The sequence below is a fragment of the Nelumbo lutea genome, chromosome 2, assembly GCF_056320005.1.
Source record: "Nelumbo lutea isolate HS-2025 chromosome 2, American lotus-T2T, whole genome shotgun sequence".
In the NCBI taxonomy this organism is placed as follows: domain Eukaryota; kingdom Viridiplantae; phylum Streptophyta; class Magnoliopsida; order Proteales; family Nelumbonaceae; genus Nelumbo; species Nelumbo lutea.
Window position 1 is genome coordinate 69,058,458 of NC_142685.1, and position 19,209 is coordinate 69,077,666.

Below are 19,209 nucleotides of genomic sequence, written 5' to 3' on the forward strand. Positions count from 1 at the left end.
CCTTTCAACGTGACAACGTTCAAGGCTCCAAGCCTCTCAAATTGCTAACTTGGAGAATTAGACTATGAGACTATTAGAGTTTACTCAAATTGCAGAGAATGTATGAGACTATGAGAGATTGAGAGTTAGATTGTCTGAGAGACAGAGAGAGGAAAGACCGAAGAGATTAAGAGAATAACTTAATAAGAGAATTGTTGAATTGGTGTGATGAGAATGGTGGAGGATAGAGCTATTTAAAGGAATTGAACATAATTCAATTGTCCAAAATACCCAAAAAACTAACTGTTATTTAGTTGTCGGGAGGGGTATTTTGGTCATTGTAAAGTTATTTATAACTTTACCCAAAACCCCCCTAAACTAGTTGTTATATAGTCATTGGGGGGCATTTATGTCATTTTAACCCCCCCTAAAATACACAAAATACCCCCTTAATATGACTCTTTATAGTTGTTGGGGGGTATTTCTATAAACTCCCTCCAAAAGCTGAAATTAGCCATTGGGCCCCTTTGGGGCTAGCCGACAGGGCACTGGGGGGCAACGGGCTATATTCTGGGCGGGCCGTGCTTGGCCCGCTATGGCCCTTTAGGCCATGCTGGTGCCGGCCCATGAGGGGCCGTGCTATGGGCCACGAGCAGACCCCCGACCCAGCATGACACTGACCTTCATGCTGGGGCTGGCACGGCCCATGGGCCTTCATTCCGGGCCAGGCCGAGGGCAGTCGGGCCCAATTTACACCTCTAAGTACTACTGATCAAGAATTTTCCCAATATTTTAATCACGTGTTTTTTCTACGTTAACCGTATCTTCGGTTTATTTATTTATTTTTTAAAATACCGAACTGATCGATTCGGTTAATTCGGTTCGGTTCCGGTTCGGAATATGAAAATGGGACGTGGTCGAATCGTTTCCCTTTGAAGCATATGATCCGAGTCCGAGAGTAAAGCACTCCGTTCCACTCCGCAGTCTCCACCTCTCTCTCTCTCTCTCTCTCTCTCTCTCTCTCTCATGACTTGTCGACTCCGTCTCCAAAGCATCCTCGGTGTGAGCAGAAGTAGCATTTGCGAACGACGTTTCTCTCCCGCTCGGACCAAACCCAGGTTCCTTCTGTGTCTCTCTACATACACACCTACATGCATTCAGCATTCATTCCAAACCCATATCCTTAAAAGTTAATGGGATTTAGAATTCTTTCCAGTTTTCACTTTCCTAAGTCGCATAACCGCGCATAGATGTATACAGATACATGTACACATACATGGTACATATGTCTGGGCATATTTCTCTTTGTTACGATCGTCTGTTCCGGGTTCGATCCTCTACAACTGCACTTTATGCTCTCTGTTGATTCATTTGTTGTATTATATATATACAAATAGGGTTTGGTTCAGTACGAGTGCATACAGGGCTGAGGTTGGAATGGAGAGAAGTGATCGATCCAAGGTCTCCGATGGAATGGTGGTGGTCGGCGATCCTCAGTTGCTCGAGAACAAAAAAGCTGCAATTCGGAATGCCGGTCCTGGAAAACTCCAGGTTTTCATCTGAACTTGTTGACAATTTATTTGTGTTGGTTTACATCTTCTTTATAGTTTGTTTTATTAAAATTTTGTTTTTTATTCAGTTTCTGGTATATAGATACGAATGTGATACACCATGAAAACTAAGGAATCGTTGAAATTATGGTGCTTTAACGTTGCACCCAGAAATGAACTTTGAATTACTTTGGTAAACCATTAACTTTGAATCACAGCTTCACAAGACTTGGATTGCTTAACAATAACTGCTCTATTCGGTTTCCTTCTATTAGCTACATTTGGTTGCTCCTGAACCTAATGATTCAATTAGCAACTTAAAGGATGCTAAACGACTAGGCATTTCCAAGACATCCCAGAATTGGGTATCAAGTGATGCCAAGTCTGCTAGGTAAACCTATATTATAGTAAGAGGTGATTAATGGTTTACCAGTTCAGCATATACCAAGCTCACGAGACAATGATTTGCCAAAAAACGTACTACAGTTGATGAGTTTGTGAACTAGAAGATTTTGTCAAGCTCAGTCATCAATGTGGAGGAAGAATGTACCTGAGCCCCATACATTTTTGGAGAAGGATGAGGGGGAGGCAACCAAGAGAGTCATGAAGAATAAATGAAACAAGAAAATGCCTCTCACATTCCACCTTGAACTGATTCTCCAAATAAGATGTTTAACCACACCCTTCAAGCTTCCTACTAGCTTGGTAAGAGCTTCTACTTCCAGTATTTAAATACATCCTAAATGAAAGGGTGCTTGTATTTTATTTCCTCTTTCACATTAAAGCAGATATTACATAAAACTTCTTTTTCTGTTTCTAAGGCAAAGAAATTTATGTGAAGCATACATGATGGATTCTGTGGGCATGGAATCCTTTCCAATTTCACACTTTTTCTGAACCTCAGTTGGTATATTAAAGAAGGAAAGAAAACAGGTAGGTTCATTTAATATGGGGGGTTGAATTATTCAGTTAGACGTTCAATGAAGGATTAGTAGTATGTTTGCCGACAAGGTGAAAGTTAGAAAATCTTATATATATATAAAACAAACCATTTCTAAATTTTCCCCTAGAAATTTTGATGCAGTGCATTACTTTTTGCTTTTACCCTCAAATTTGGGAAGAAAGGAACTCTAGAATCTTTCTAGAGAAGGAGAGAAGCAAGGAAGATGTGATAGAGATAATCACAATTAGAGTGGTACATTGGCTAAAGTCCTTGGATGCATTTTCTATTGTGTCAATGGATGATCTCTTTAGAAAGTGGAAGGAAATGGCTGAATCCTGCTCAACTAAGTCCATCTCTAATTATCATTGGTCCCTTCCAGAAAGAGGGTTCAGTATATCAGGTATTGGTGGGGTTTTTAGAGATGCAGAGGGCAATATTTTTTCCGAGGGCCAGCTGGGTAGGGGGACTCCCTTAGACCAGAAGTGCTGGCCCTGTTGGAAGGTGTTCAAAGAGCAAATGATCTGAACATTAGGAAGTTGGTTGTTGAGGGTGATTCCGAACCGGTAGTAAGTTGGTTACAAGGAGAGGATTCAAAGTTTCGGATATATAGCAATGGAAAGAAGAAAGTCTGGTGGTTGACAAGAGATATGGAAATTTCCTTCAATTGGGTTGAACGTTGCGCTAACATGCTAGCTGATGTACCCCCTTTCGGAGGTTTTTCCTTCTCTCTTTGAGCTTTCTAGTTTTAAAGGTAAACCTATTTGTGATTTTATCAGCTCTTCCTCATCCCTTTCAAACCTGAGTTGGAATCTTGGCTTCACTAGAAATCTGAGAGAATCTGAAATTTCCAATGCCTCAGCTTTGCTTCTTCTGTTGAGTTCAGTATGCTTGGGGAGAGTGGTTCAGATTCTAGAGTGTGGACCCTTAGTCAGTTGGGCTCTTTTTCCTGTAAGTCCTTTTTGAATTCTCTTATCTCCACCACCCCCTCTCCTCATTTCCCTGTTAAGGAGATACGGTCTCGGCCCATCCCTCCAAAAGTCAGTGCTTTTTGTTGGGAAGTGTTTCATGGCTCCATTAACACCTGTGATTTGCTTCAGAGGAAAAGACCAAATTGGTGTCTGTCCCCAAGTTGGTGCTCTTTATGTAAGTTGTATGGTGAGACTACCTTTCATCTTTTGATCTCCTGTGCTTTTGCTACTTTTATTTGGGAGTGGTTTTCATCTCTTTTTGGATGCAGTTGGCTTCCCCCTGATTGTCTGGAAGGTGTTTTTAGCTCTCACCTTTTCAACTGCCCTAAAAGAAGAGGCAGAATTATGTGGAGATGCACTAGAGCAGTAGTAATCTAGACAATTTGGGAGGAAAGGAATCTTAGAATCTTTGAAGACAAGGAAAGAAGTAAAGAAGCTGTGGTTGAGGTGATTACTCTCAGAGTAGCACATTGGGTGAGCACTTTAAAGCTCTTTTCTGACTTCAAGGTTGAAAATTTCTGCAGATCATGGGGAGTAATTTCAGGTTCTTTGTCTAGAAGGCAGATTGTTCATGAGGCCTGGTCTCCTCCATGTGTTGGGTGGAAGAAATTATACTTTGATGGTAGTTGTATGGGCAATCCTGGACCATCGGGTATTGGTGGGGTAATTAGGGAAGAAAATGGAAACATTCTAGCTTTGTACTCATGTCCTATTCAGCATGGAGATGTGGTGAGATCAGAGTTATTGGCAGCAGTCTACGGAGTAGAGAAAGCTAAAGAAATGAGGATTACTAAGCTGATTATTGAAGGTGATTCAAAAGTAGTTGTGGGCTGGTTGAAAAAAGGGGAAGGAATCGTATGGAAGTTAAGGAATGAATTCAGTAGATTCAAGCAGATTTCTAAATATATGATGATCCAAATAAGATGGATTAGGAGGTCTGCAAACAGTTTGGCTGATGGTCTGACAAAGCAAGGAACTCAAAGACAATCTATGTTTTGGGCAATTCTGTAAATAGTGAATAGTTCTGGGTGGGCTTTGTTTTTGTGCGCACAACTCTTTGTTGTATCTCTATTTTTTAATCTAATGAATCAATTTTGTGTTGCTGATAAAAAAAAAAGAAATGCTAGCTGATGTTTTAGCCAAACAAGGGGTGGGGAGAGATTCTATGTTCTGGGCAATTTTGTAAATAAGTGAATAATTGGGGGAGAGATAAGGGAATTTATCTCTCATTGACTAACACTTACTTCTGGATTTCTTATGTTGTACACTTAACTCTATCTCTTTAATGAATTGAAATTATGCTGTTATTGATAGAAAAATGAGTACCAAGGAAAGAGAGTTCCTTTAGGATTGAGGAATTCTGATCTTGTCTCTCTGTTGTAAGGTTTGAAATTAGCCTACTCCTTGGGTTGGACTGATTGTCATTAAGGCTATGTTTGGTTTGAAGGAAAAGGTAGGGAATGGAAGGGAAAGATATCAAAACCTATACAAGGTTTGTAAAGGTTTCTTTGCCTTTCCTTTCCTTTCCCTACTTTTTCCTTCAAACCAAACATAGCCTAAGGGTGACTGCCAAACAGTAATTGGGTGGCCGAGACTTGGGATCGAATCCCTCCTGCACCTGAGTTGGGTGGGCTATGAGTTGGGGGATGGGCTACCCCCTGTTGTGTAGCCCTTCAAAAGATATCAAAAAAAGCATATACAACAAGAAGTTGTGGGCTGAAAAAGAATCCCAAAAGAAATATCCCACTAATTACAAAACAGCGCAAAACATAGATTGTCTTTGAATTGTGTTTAGCTGGACCATAAGCCATGCTGTTAGCTGGTCTCCTAATCCATCTTATTTGAATCAACATGTCTTTAGATATCTGCTTGAAGCGCCTGAGCTCATTCCTTAGCTTCCATATTACTCCTTCCCCCCTTCTTCAGCCAGTTCACAACAATTTTTGAATCTCCTTCAATAATCAGCCTGTAAATCCCCATTTCTATACCTTTTTTCAATACCACATACTTTTGCCATCAGTTCTGATCTCACCACATCACCATGCTGAATAGGACCTGAGTACATGGCTAAAATATTTCCATTCTTGAACCTTTAGAGAGGCAAAAGCACTGGCTTCTAGGGTTTTCCAGATAGGTTCCTATAACTGCCAATGGTATTGTTGATGCATTTGAAAGGGAAAGAGTAAGGAGATTAGATCTTCTATGGAGTGTCCCTGGCTTGTTGATTCCTTTATAAGGGTGGCTTGATCTGTTTTTAGTACCTAGCCTTTTATGTTCTTATGTCTTTTTTAGCCGAGAGCTGTGCATCCATCCTCACTACTCTTGATCGTATGCAGGGTAGGGTTTACAGTCTTCAATTAATGATCTACTTTCATTGTTGTTGTTAAAAATGATATTCAAATTAGACATAAGGAGATTAGATCTTGTATGGAGTGTCCCTAGCTTGGTGACTCCTTTATAAGGGTGGCTTGATCTGTTTTCAGTACCTAGTCTTTTATGTTCTTGTGCCTGTTTTAGCCAAATGCTGTGTATTCATCCTCCCTATTCTTGATCATATGCAGGGTATGGGTTTTACAGTCTTCAATTAATGCCCTACTTTGATTGTTGTTGTACATGACATTTTAATTTAATGAATTAATTTTGTCTTGCTGATAAAAAAAGGCCTACTTTGATCGTTGTTGTTAAAAATGATATTCAAATTAGACTTGAAGGTTTTTTTTTTTTTTTTACATAATTCTTCTACCAGACTTGGGTTCCTATCTCCTTAGAACTCAAGGATACAGAGGTATGAGCCTATAGAACAGATCCTGTTCAAGTAAGGTCGTAAGATTTTTTTTTTTTTTGGTTTTTTGAAACTGTAAGGTAAAGTATTTCATTCAAAAATAAAAAAGATACAAAGGATGTACCCTGTACAATGAAATTCTTTACAAGGATACAGCCAAATGATCCTTTACAAAGAACCAAAACATCCAAATATCCTTTTTTATTCCTTATAAAAAGAAAATCCTTATAAAAAATGTACTACTGTGTCTATTTTTAAACAAAGATTGATTTGACAACCAAGAAAACACCATGCCAACCACTTTCTTGAAAGCCTCTTCTTTTGAACTCTGTCTCCCCTCAAATATTCTGCTATTTCTTTCATTCTGTACTGCCCAAAACACTGCCTGGGATGATAAACCATGCAACCCTACCAGTCTTTCTTAAACCCCTTGTAAACCAAACTTCGATGAATCCATTCACATCACTGAGAAGCACATCCTGTCTCCAAATAGGTCCAACACTCTTTCCCCAAATCCAGAATACAAAATCACAGTGAATCAGGTGATTAGTGGTTTCCACACATCTTCTACACAAGCTGCAACCCTCATCATCCACCTCCACACCTCTTCTCAGTAGATTGTCCCTTATCAGAATCTTATGCAGCACTGCTGTTCACACAAAGAAAGCCAGTTAGATGGAACATTTCTGATCCAAATTGTCACTTAGAAAATCAGAGTGATAGATGGGGTGGCTTGGGGGATTCCTTAATTTTGTTCATGACTTCTCGGGAAGAAATGGTTTGAGTCATTTGACAGTAGTTGGACTGTTGGAGAATGTGGTTGAAGTTCTGAGGGGTAACCAAGCAAAAGGGGGTCAGCTTTCACACCTCTTCCTTCTTTGTGCATGGAGATGGTTTGGATTTTTCTGTAGATGAGAGGTAGTAAATTTTTAATGGTTTGATGTGGGAATGAAGACAATCCCAATGTCATAAATTTCACAGTATTGTATTTTGCATTTTGCAGATGTCTGGTTAGAGTAATTGGAATTGGATCTAAGAAATCCAATTCAAGCAATCCCAATTCTAAGAATTGTAATTCATGAACTTGAAATTTTGATGTTTGACATCCATTTCAGTGTGGAATTAGCCCAAAATTACAACTACAACTTTGCTATAATGGAATTAGCACAAAACTACAATGTATGTGGAACATTTAAAAAATATAGGTCACTTTTAACAAAGGCATTTTAGCCATTTTTAAGCTATCGGTTTAAGCTCTCTCAAACACTGGCTAAACATGCTTCTCTATTTTATACACACAATACATACATGCATACTTATTTTTAATTCTTTTCAATTCCAGGTAATTGCAGATTTTGATGCTACACTAACAAAGTACAGGATAAATGGCTGCCGTGGCCAGAGTAAGTTTTTTTTTTTTCTTATTTGATTGTATTTATGATTTTTCTTCTGGAACTTAACTTTCATTTTTCTCTAATTACATGGTTAGCCAGTCATAACTTGTTGCAGCAGAGTAATCCTGAGTATGACATCAAAAGACAGGAACTATATGAATATTATCATCCTTTAGAATTTTCTCCCATAATTCCCATTGAAGAGAAAACAAAGCTCATGGAAGAGTGGTATGAGATTCAATCCTTCTCTCTTGACAGTATTTTGCTTACCTTATGTAATCTCACTGATTGAGTGCCTCCTCCTTGAAATTTTGGTTCTTTAAAAAGGGTTAAAAAACATGAAAACATATGGGTGTCTAAGTGATATGAGAAAAATTGATATCCCTGGTCTGGGATGATATTATGATAATGATGTAAGACAGGAAACAGAAATCCTACTAGAACATACGTGATGCATAAAGAGACATGACTGAGTGTTGTTTTGCAACCTCCCTGACAGTCTAACTCTGGACAGTTTGAGCTCCTGGCTCTGAGTTGAATGCAATTCTCTTCTTACTGTTGATTATAGAAAAAAACTAGCGGGGACCCTGCGATGCACGGGATTTATTAATCAAAAGTTAAATAATAGTAAGGGTCATTTACTAAAATGTTAAATACCTCTTATACTTTCGTAGATTTACTAAAATCTACCCTATAGTTAGCATTTTACTAAAACATCACTTATAATTTGCAATGGATTTAATCAATCTTCCATTAGATGACTGTGGAAAATGACAGTGTTGACCCTAATGTTCATTTAAATAAATTTGATCAAAAGAAAATAAAAATAAAAATACCATTTTTGCTCTTAATAAGACACGGGCAACCACTCTATTGGCTATGTTTGGTCAATTTTGTTTTCTATACAAAAAAGTGTTAAGGATATTTTTAGAATAAAAAATCATGGGTCTAATGGAAAAACAAACACTCCTTAATGAAAGGTTGATTAAGTAAATAAGTTGTACAATATATGGGATGTTTTAGTAAAATGAAAACTACAAGGTAGGTTTAAGTAAATATGTAAAACTATAAGGTGTGTAGGAATGGCAAAGGATTCCCCGTCTCCGGCCCCAACTCTGAAATTAATCCCCATCCCTGATCCCCGATGGGGATGGGTTCCTCGTGGGGACCTGAATTCCCAAAATGTTTTCATTTAATAGTATTTTTCTAAAATAAATTTATTTAAAATAAATAAAAAATTTAAATTATAGAAAAATTTTTAAATATGTTTTGATATATATATATATATATATATATAATATAATAGTATATTTAATATAAATAACATTTAATATATATAATCCGGGGTGGGGCGGGGACCTAAATCCCCATCCCTAACCCCGATTGGGGATTCCTGTTCTCTGCCCCGCCCCGCCGAAATAATACCCATCCTTGGCCCCATCGGGTCGGGGAAGTTAGGTCCTTGTCGGGGATGGGGAAAATTGCTATCCCTAAAGGTGTCTTCTAGTAAATGACCCTAATAGAAACACATAAGAGTATACAATTGTTTTATATTTTCAACTTTTTAAATAATTAATAATTATTCATATTTTATATACTACTTTTAATAAATTTTTTCTAATACAAAAATAACAATAATTAATTTCAGTCAAGTTAATTCATCAAACTAATGAAACTGACCAACCCGATCAACTCGACTTGAGTTGCTTGGTTCTAGTATTTTAGGTCATCTTTGGTTAAAAAATTTCCCAATTCGACCAAGTTGGATTAGTTTCACTTTGGCCATATGTAAACCGACCAAAATCGAATGACCTAACCATGGATATATATTAATATTTTGTATTTTAAATATAATTTTTAATATGAAAAAGTGGGAAATTTCCCATATTTCTTAGTCTAAAATGTTTTATATCATAAACCTAATTTTTGAATTTGTTTTTTAATAATTGCACTGTAATTTTTAAAATTAAATTAAAATTTTAAGTTTAAATCTTTTGAACCGACTAACTAAACCAAAAAATTGATCCAAACCGATACAACTTGAGTGGGTTGGATTTCACAAAAGGTCAATCGGTTTCAGCTGACCAACTCCCCAACTTGGCCAAGTCAATTTGGTTGGCCAAATAGCCTACTACCGAATCGAACCAACTCACAAACATTCATAATTTCAGCTAAATTAATAGTCTCATCTTTGATAAATAAGAATAGTTTAATCTCCAATAATTATTGAAAATTTATAGCAAAAATACACAATTATTGAAAATATATTGATAATGAAAAAAATACAATAATTAGAAAAATACAATAAGTACTAAAAATATATTAACTTAGTCAATAAATAGTATAATCTCAAATAATAGTTTAACCTCTAATAAAAATTAATCAATAAGTTATAACAAAAATATAATAAATACAATAAGTACAATAAATTAAATTTAAAAAATTCAATAATAGTAGTTTAATCTCCAATGGTTATTAAAAGTTTTCTGTTAAATATCAAAAAAAAAAAAATTTATACATAATCATTGAAAATACATTTATCACAAAAAACAATAAATAATTACTGAAATACAATAAATATTAATTTTAGTATATATAATTATATAACAAATACAGATTAAGAGTTCAAAATTATTATAAATAAATATTATTTTTTGAAAGTTATTTTCTCGAATTATTACTTGATGTAATTGAAATTAGTTATTTACAATATTATGTAAAAATATTAAATTATTATTAATTTCAATATTATGTTATAATTAATTTTCTGATTTTCAGAATTTTTTAAATTTATTACATAATTTCTTTATTTTAACTATTTAAAATATAGTTATGTTAAATATTTTGTTATTTAAAATATTTATTTATTTATTTAAATACTTAAATAATATGTAAATTATTTAAATATTTAAATATGAATTATTTATTGAATTTAATTATCCATAAAATCATAATTTATACTATTATTACATAATTTCATTATTAATTTTGTAATATATTAAATTATTATTAATTTCAATATTGTGTTATAAATATTTTTCTACTTTGAAGTTTTTTTTTAAATTTATTACAGAATTTCGTTATTTTAACTATTTAAAATCTAGTTATGATAAATATTTAAATAATCTATAAAATATTTAAAATCTTTCGTTATTTGAATTTTATTTATTTAAAGCTATTACATGTTATTAAATATTTAAAAAACATTTAAATTGATCGTTCGGAAATCATAATTTAAATTGTTAGTACATAATTTCGTGATATATTTTGTAAAAATATAAAATTATTTTTTATGTTTTTAATAAATATTTTAAATTTATTATATAATTAGAGATAATCTAGGATAAATAGGAATTAGAGATACTTTAGGATTGAAACTCTCTACTAAGTTAGAGATAACTTTGGAGATAAATAGGAATTAGAGATAATTTATAAGATAAATAGGAATTAGAGATAATTTTGGAGAAAGTAGGGGATAGTGGGGGAGGTAGTTTAGGAGAAATTGTAGGAAAAAATATTATTTAGTTATTGGGAAAGTGCATCTCATTGGTTGTCTTGAAAATTACATGGAATAAAAAAATAAAAAATTCAAAAAAATGGAGAAAATATAGATAGATAGATACGTTAGGAAGAGACATGACTTATTGAAGATGAGACTTGAGTAGAGGTTGCAACTGAGCAAATATAAGAGTAATAGAAGAATAGACAGAGAAAGAGAATAAGAGGAAATACACCTCACCATATTCAAACTTTGAACTCGCATTTCATTCATTAGATATGTGCTAAACTTTGCATTTAACACACCATCTCTTATTGGCTCCAACTTCAACTAGGAAGTTGGGTAGGAACAATTTCTAATTGCTTTAAAACTAAGAAAAAACCATAGGGACACTCAAATGTGGATTATAGCTCATAAAATAACTACAATAACCTGGTACTAATCTTACTGCATCCAAACCAAAAACAACTCCAGCATAGACTATCAATTTAGAGACTTAAATCCTGTCTTGGACTGACATGTTATCAATAAAATGGTTATAACTATATTAAAACCTGTCTAGTTTACAAGATTTTGGTCTTGTTGGATACATTACTTAATCACCTATGGAAATCCTGGGTAGTCTGGCATTAGGGGTGTTTTTAGATGCTATGATGGCAATATAGCAGTCTTACTCTCTTATACTCACGGTTTAAAAGAACCTTTGCAGAGGTTGTGACAGGTGTGTTAAATGCAAACTAGACTGTCAAGGCTCTAGGATTGGTGGGACTGGCAAGGTGGTTGAACAGAGAGAGCTAAGGGCCAATTCGAAAGTCCAATGAGTGAGTGGGCTTAAACTGACGTTAAGTAAAGTAATTAGTGGGCCTCTAAATGGGTCTACAAAGCAGGACAAGATGTTGGGTTCGCAAGGTGGGCCATCGGATGGGCCAGGTGGGATAAGTGGCAACGGGCCAGGTGGGGTAAATGGTAATGGGCCAGGTGGGATAAGTGTTAATGGGCCAGGCATGATAAGTAGCAGTGGGCCAGGCAATTTAGAGAGGAGGTCATGTGCCTCTCTAACTTAGTTGGGAATCTATTCCCAAGAGGTGCGCTACGAAGATGGTGATTTTGACTTAGATTGGGTACGCTATGAAGAGGAGACATCAGATGAAGAGTCCTATGGCCAGTCTAGTATCGGTAGTGTTAAAAGCAACACATGGGAAGTTCTTCTAGAGGATGCAGACTTAGGAACAAGACTGCTCTTTGAGAATTCTTTACTGACCCCAACCAAACATTCTTTGGAACCTCAGAAGAGTGACGGTTTGAAAGGTTCTCCCTTGAGAAGAGAAAACACTTTGAGCGAAGGCAGAGAAGTTCTTTTCCTATTTAAGAGTCAAAACCAGGGTGACTGTAGAGACTTTACAGTTTCTCCACACTCGGAAAGCAAACCTGCAGACGGTTCCCCTTCCACTGCTAGCGGTTCAAAGTTTAGATTGGAAGAGAACCCCCCCAACATCGGCCCTGTCCAGTGTCAGCCTCCTTTGCATGACAGTCCTCCACTTCTTGGTTCTGGTATTTATTGCCAAATTTTAGCTAATTCTATTTGTGTTTCAGCTAATCCTCCCCACCTTCCTGTGGTTGTTGTCCAGCCTGCAGCTGAGGTTGTAGAGGATTCTAAGGAGGAAGAGGAGGAAGGTAGTTGTCCAGCCTGCAGCTGAGGTTGTTGTCCAGCCTGCAGCTTTTTGATCAGTTGGTTCAGGTAGAGATACAGTCCAGAGGGGGTTTGGAGGAGGAAGGTAGTAGTCCAAATCTGATGTGTTTGGAGAAGGAAAAGGAAGACAGAAAGAGTGGGATGAGAGCCAAAAAGGCAAAAGGAAAAAACAAGAAAAAACAGCAGAAGAAAGAGATAGGAGAAAGGAATAGAATTGATTCTTTAAACAAGGAGTTAGAGTCACCGAAAAAAGAAAGAAGAAGATGAGTGAGGTGGAGAGGCTGAGTTGTGGAGTTGATTATGAAAAAGGAGGTACAGGCAGAAAGGAAAGAAAAATGATTTAGGTTAAGATAAGCATCAGGGTCTTAATAATTGATGTTTCCCATGAAGATAATTAGTTGGAATGTTAGGGGGTTGAGGAGTCAAAGAAAAAGAAGGGTGATTAAGGAAGTTTTTAGGAAAGAGAAGCCGAATATTGTACTAATTCAAGAAACAAAGTTGGAAGAGGTGGATAGAAGATGGGTAAGAATTTTGTGGTCAGCTAGAGGCTTAAGTTGGGCTTTTGCACAGTCGTGGAGAGCCTCAGGAGGCATTTTAACAATTTGGAAGAATGAGGAGATGGACTGTAATGAAGAATTGATTGGCAACTTTACGGTCATAGTGAAGTTTAGGAGGAAAGAGGATGGGTTAGAATAAGGGTGCCAATGGACCGGTTTTGGATTGGACCAACAAGACATATTGGATTGGACCAATCTGGTCCAAAATACTTATTAGATTGGATTGGACCTGGTCTGTCCATAATAAATTTATATTGGATTGGGTTGGGTTAAGCTAATATCTGGTCCATCGATATAAGACAAGGATATAGGTGTGAATGGATCGGGTTTGGGTTGAAACCAATCTAAATCAAACGAATTTGAATAGATTGGATGGTCCAGACATTGAATTGGACTGGCCCAAAATGGTCCAAACTCTAAAATATTCATTGGATTGGATTGGACCTGGTCCATTTATAATGGACTCACATTGAACTGGATCAGATTGAACCAAATCCAGTCCAATTGACACCCCTAGGTTAGAATGGACTTTAACTAATGTCTATGGTCCAAATTCATATAGGGAAAGGGGAGAATTTTGGGAAGAACTAGCAGCCATAAGGGGTCTTTGGAGTGGTTCTTGGTGTTTGGGGGGTGATTTTAATGTCATTAGGTTTGTGAGTGAAACAACTAATCCTAGCCATAGGATCACCTCTAGCATGAGGAAGTTCAACCTACTTGTGGAGTTCTTTGAGCTAAGAGAGCTGCCCATGCTACAAGCCAATTTCACTTGGTCCGACTTTCAAGAAGAACCCTTGTATTGTAAACTAGACGGATTCTTATTCTTTGCAGATTGGGAGACTGCTTGGAGGGGAATGGTAGTATGGGCACTTGCTAGACCAACTTCAGATCACTGTCCAATTAGGCTTTCACAAGAAAAATTAGGAGGACCTTGTCTGTTTTGGTTTGAGAACATGTGGCTACTTCATCCTGAATTTCTAAAGAAAGTACAACAGTGGTGGGAAGAAGATCAGGTGGAGTTCAGGTGGAAAGGATATAGATTCTATAAAAAGCTACAAGTTCTGAAAGCTAGGATCAAAGGGTGGAACAAAGAAGAGTTTGGAAGAGCGGAAGAAAGAAAAGAATGGATTGCTAAAAGGATTCGAGAAATTGATACAGAGGAAGCAGAGAGAAGGTTGACAGTAGAAGAAAGGTGGAACTTGAAACAAGAATTAGAAGAAATCATTAGAAAAGAGGAGATAAGTTGGAGACAAAAGTCTAGATGTAAATGACTCAAGGAGGGAGATGGAAATACTAGGTTTTTTCATACCCTGGCAAATGGTAGAAAGAGGAAGAACACCGTGGAGTGGTTGGAATGAAATGGAGAAGTGCTTACAAGGGAGGAAGAGATAACAAGAGCATTTGTGGATCACTTTAAAACCATTTATGACAGTCCTAGCAGATTGAGAAAGGACATCTCTGATTTTGAGTGGCAAACAGGGAGTAGAGAAGTAATGGAGGAGTTGGAAAGAAATTTTGAGATCTAGAAAATCAAAGATGTTGTTTTCTCAACGGAAAGATCTAAAGCCTTGGGTCCATATGGTTTCACGATGGCCTTTTACCAAGATTGGTGGGAAATCATAGGTGGGGATTTAATGGAGGTGTTTCTAGAATTCTTTGAGAGAGGTATGATTAACTTAGGTGCCAATGCTACTTTTATAGCTTTGATTCCCAAAAAGATGGATGCAAGACACCCAAAGGATTTTAGGCCCATTAGTTTGCTTGACAGCATGTATAAGCTCTTCTCTAAGGTGTTAACCTCAAGAATTAAAATGGTACTTCCGTATCTGGTTTCTCCAAACCAAGGAGCCTTTGTGATTGGAAAAGGCTTATGACTTGGTAGATTGGGGCTTTTTACTGGAAGTTTTGAGAAACAAAGGTTTTGGAGAAAGGTGGTGTAGATGGTTGAAAGGTTGTGTGTCTTCGTGCCACTACTCTATTTTGGTGAATGGGGTAGCCAGGGACTTATTCCCTGCAAAGAGAGGTCTAAGACAAGGGAACCCTCTCTCTTTCTCTCCCTTCTTTTTTACCTTAATAGTGGATGTTTTGAGTGTTATGATTTCCAGAGCTGACTCCAGAAATCTTTTAGTAGGGAGGCAAGAAGTAGTTGTCACTCATTTACAATTTACAAATGATATAATTCTCTTTTGCAAGGGAGAGCCTGAGGAGATGGTCAATTTGAAGTTGTTGGTAGAAGGTTTTGAAAAGGTCTGTAATTTGAGAGTGAATTGGAATAAAAGTTGTGTGGTTGGAATTAGTAGGTCAGATGAGGAGGTGTCTTCCTTCGCTAGGATGTTAGGTTGTGAGTGGAGTGATTGGTATCCAGTCTTGGAAAGATTCAACTAGTAGGGCGGAAGAGGAGTTATATCTCTTTAGGAGGTAGAATCACTTTAATTAAGTCAACACTAGCAAATTAGCCAGTGTACTTCCTATCTAAGTGGTTGTGGAGGTTTCCCAAAGAGCAAGAAAGTTTGTGGCATAGAGTGATAGAAAGCATACATGGATTGGCGGCTAATGGATGGAATGCTGGTCTCAACCCAAGGGCTTCTCGTTCCTCTTCGTGGAAAGGCGTCGTTGGTATCCTAGCCACCTTTTCTCCTTTCATCAGGTATGATGCTTGTTCAGGTAATAAGGTCCTTTTTTGGGAGGACACTTGGACCGGGGACCTACCTCTAAAGGATAGGTTCCTGGCCCTCTACTCTCTGTCCTTGAACAAACTTTTCGTGTTTCTAGAGAGTTGTGGGATCTAGGGTTTAGGAGAGGGTTGAGGGAGTCAGAAATAGGGTTGGTAGATGATCTTTTCTCTCTTCTAAACTCGATGTTTTTGGACCAATATTGTCCTGATATTATAATTTGGTCTGAAGAGTCCTCCGGTTGTTTTTCTTGCTCTTCTTTCTTCAATGCTTTAGTGCAATCTTCCAATTTAGTTTTCTCTTTTCTTGTAAAAGAAATGTAGAGTGCTCCTATGCCACCAAAGATGAGGGCCTTTTGTTGGGAAGTGGTTCTCCAAAAAATCAACACTTTGGATTTGTTACAGAGAAAAAGACCAAATTGGTTCTTATCTCCTCATGTTTGTAGCCTTTGCTTGAAGAGTGGTGAGATGGTAAATCATCTACTAATCTCTTGTCTTTTTGTTACTCTTATTTGGGATTGGTTCTCTTCTCTCTTTGGGTGCAGGTGGGATCCTCCTACAAGTGTGGTGGATCTTTTTGAATCTAGCTTTTTCCGTCAACCAAAGAAAAGCAGAAGGGTAATGTGGAGAACCAACAAGGGCAGCAGTTCTTTGGGCAGTGTGGGAAGAGAGGAATAACACAATATTTCAAGGGAAAGAAAAATCAGCACATGAAGTCATAGAAGGATCACCATCATACACTAGCTGAAATCGCTGGACCCGTTCAAGGATTTCTCTGTAGATGCTTTGATTAGAGGATGGAGTACAGTAGCAGCTTCTTCCTTCCCTTCTTTAGCTATTCAAGAGGACTGGTCTCTCCCTTTAACTATGGCTGTTAAGATAAATTTTGATAGCAGTTCTGTAGGTAATCTAGGCCCCTCTGGAGTTGGGGGTGCCTTTAGAGATGGGGGAGGAAAAGTCCTGGCCCTTTTTTCTAGCCCGATAGGCTTGGGGGACCTTCTTAGAGCATAAGTTCAGGCACTCCTACAGGGGCTCAAATAGGCTAAACAGCTGGGTTTTTAGCAGTTGGAAGTGGAGAGAGATTCGAAACTGGTAATAGGTTGGATGCAAACAAACAGCTTAGGTGCCTGGTCCCTTAGACAAACCTGTAAGGGAAATTATGTAATTAACAAGGGAGCTTGAAGTCTGTTTTAAATGGACTAGGAGATCAGCCAATCAATGGCTGATACTTTAGCAAAGCAAGGAGTTAGTAGGCAGAACCTTTTTTTGGGCCTGTTTGTAATCTTGATGAGAGGTCCCCTTGTTTTTGAAGGTGACAGTTTGTACTAAGTGTTTTGAAGAATTAATGAAAGTTACCGTTTCCCATAAAAAAATACAAAGATATAAAAATCAAGCTTTAAAAATCTCAAATGGATCAGAATTTGAATCACCAAAAAATTCTGATATTGTCACTGGTGTAAGAATCTGCGGAAAGTTGATTTCTTCTTCCATGGTTTCTTTACCTTTTTCCATTTCTGATTATGTAGTGTTTGGGATGTTTATTTTCAGTTATACTCCCAAGCTAGCTAGATGTTGAGAACCTGAAAATGCATGCTCATTATTGCAGGTGGGGGAAAACCCATGCTCTTCTTATTGAGGGAGGCCTTACATGTGATGACATAAAGAAGTCTGTGGAAAGCGCAACAGTTGAGTTTAGGGATGGTGTATTCGAATTGTTTGAATTTTTAGAGGTAGATGCTTGCCTTTTTTGCATGGTTTAAAATGCCCCTAATTTCCCTAATATTTCCATGACATATTTCCAATTCTATGGGTAGAGCGAAATTTTACTGGAATTGACATTTCCCCAATGAACACCACTAGAACTATGTGGAGTACAAGAGATAGTTTCCATGACATATTCCCATTTCCACTTCCATGGGCAGCGACATGAAATTATACTAGAATCAACACATTCCATAGTGAACACTACCAGTACTATGTGGAGTATAAGAGATAGTATTAAAACATAAGTTGGTGACAATATTGTAGACATGTGAAGTAACAAGTTATCGTCCACCTAACTTACATGTTTACAACTTTAAGCTAGCTCAATATCCTTTTCAAACATGAAGTTAAATATTAGTTTTTATTTGTGTAGTAGATTATTTTGTTGATCTATTACAACCATTTACATTTTTATGAGTTTAAATTTTGCTTTAACCATTCTATCATGAACCTCTGAATCTTGAGGTTCACAGCACAGGGCAACTTCAGAACATATTCTTTTGTCTAGAGCCTTACTTTCTTAGCTTTGTTTAGTGATTTGAAACAAGATAATAATTTAAAAAGGTGTGCATATGCTTCTTTTATCATTTCATAAAATATCATTCTATATTTTGCATATTTTACAATGTTTCCACCATGTCTATAATTTTTACAATATTACCATACGATATTTCTGACATTTCTGACATGTTTCATGTATTTGGATGACTGACATTTCCACCAATATTGACATATTAAACCAATACCTGATTCAGAATTCCTTTGAGTATGGGGCTGAATAATTGTTGACTTTGTCTAAACAACTAGATTGGAAATTGGGCTCAAGAAGTAGTTAGTGAATTTGCTGCAAATTTAGGATATTTTCAGCAAAAGTATCAGGGGAACATGATGATTTGGTTCATTACTCCAATGTTGAATCTGAGTTTGGTACTGCAACTCTAATTAAACAAAATAATTTTGGAGAAGTTCTGAGCCTTAACATCAACTTTGGTTATTTGACTGAGGGTTGCCCATGATGATTCGGTCCATGGCCGAATTTACTGGACTGAAGGTGGGCAGACAAAAACTAGTTTCACAATTTTGTTGACTTGTCATATCAGGTCATTTTGTTTCTCCTACACATAACTGTTGGTACTAGTTAAGTGGAATCTAGAGCTGGTTAAATGAAACATACGGCACATATGGTAGAAGTTATGTTTTAACTTTTAAGGAGTGTTTTCTCACCTCTATCTTTTACCTTTCCAATTGGCAGGAAATAGGTGTGCCTGTTCTCATATTTTCTGCAGGACTTGCGGACATCATTGAGGAGGTTAGTTTAATAAAGCTGGTCCATGGTGGCCATGCTAAAGGACTTCTGACAATTGGAAAATCATTTGAAGCATTTCTATAGCTCCTTTTCTTGACGGATTACA

At 36.9% G+C, this 19,209-nt stretch overlaps 1 protein-coding gene and 1 pseudogene across 3 annotated transcripts in view; one reads left to right on the top strand and one right to left on the bottom strand.

The window, feature by feature from the left end:
• The first annotated feature begins 913 nt into the window (after positions 1–913).
• Positions 914–19,209, top strand: part of LOC148871394 (5'-nucleotidase / magnesium ion binding protein) — a 37,932-nt gene continuing 19,636 nt past the window's right edge. For all 3 annotated transcript variants that reach the window (XR_016107747.1, XM_088972288.1, XM_088972287.1), the window contains exons 1-6: positions 914–1,097; positions 1,377–1,530; positions 7,565–7,625; positions 7,712–7,844; positions 17,640–17,763; positions 19,050–19,106. Coding sequence is in view for 2 of the 3 variants with exons in the window: in XM_088972288.1 (XP_088828414.1) it covers positions 1,006–1,097; positions 1,377–1,530; positions 7,565–7,625; positions 7,712–7,844; positions 17,640–17,763; positions 19,050–19,106 (621 nt within the window). In the remaining variant the exon portion in view is untranslated. The remainder of the gene's footprint in view (positions 1,098–1,376; positions 1,531–7,564; positions 7,626–7,711; positions 7,845–17,639; positions 17,764–19,049; positions 19,107–19,209) is intronic.
• On the bottom strand, positions 6,082–6,265 carry LOC148871395 (small nucleolar RNA U3; annotated as a pseudogene).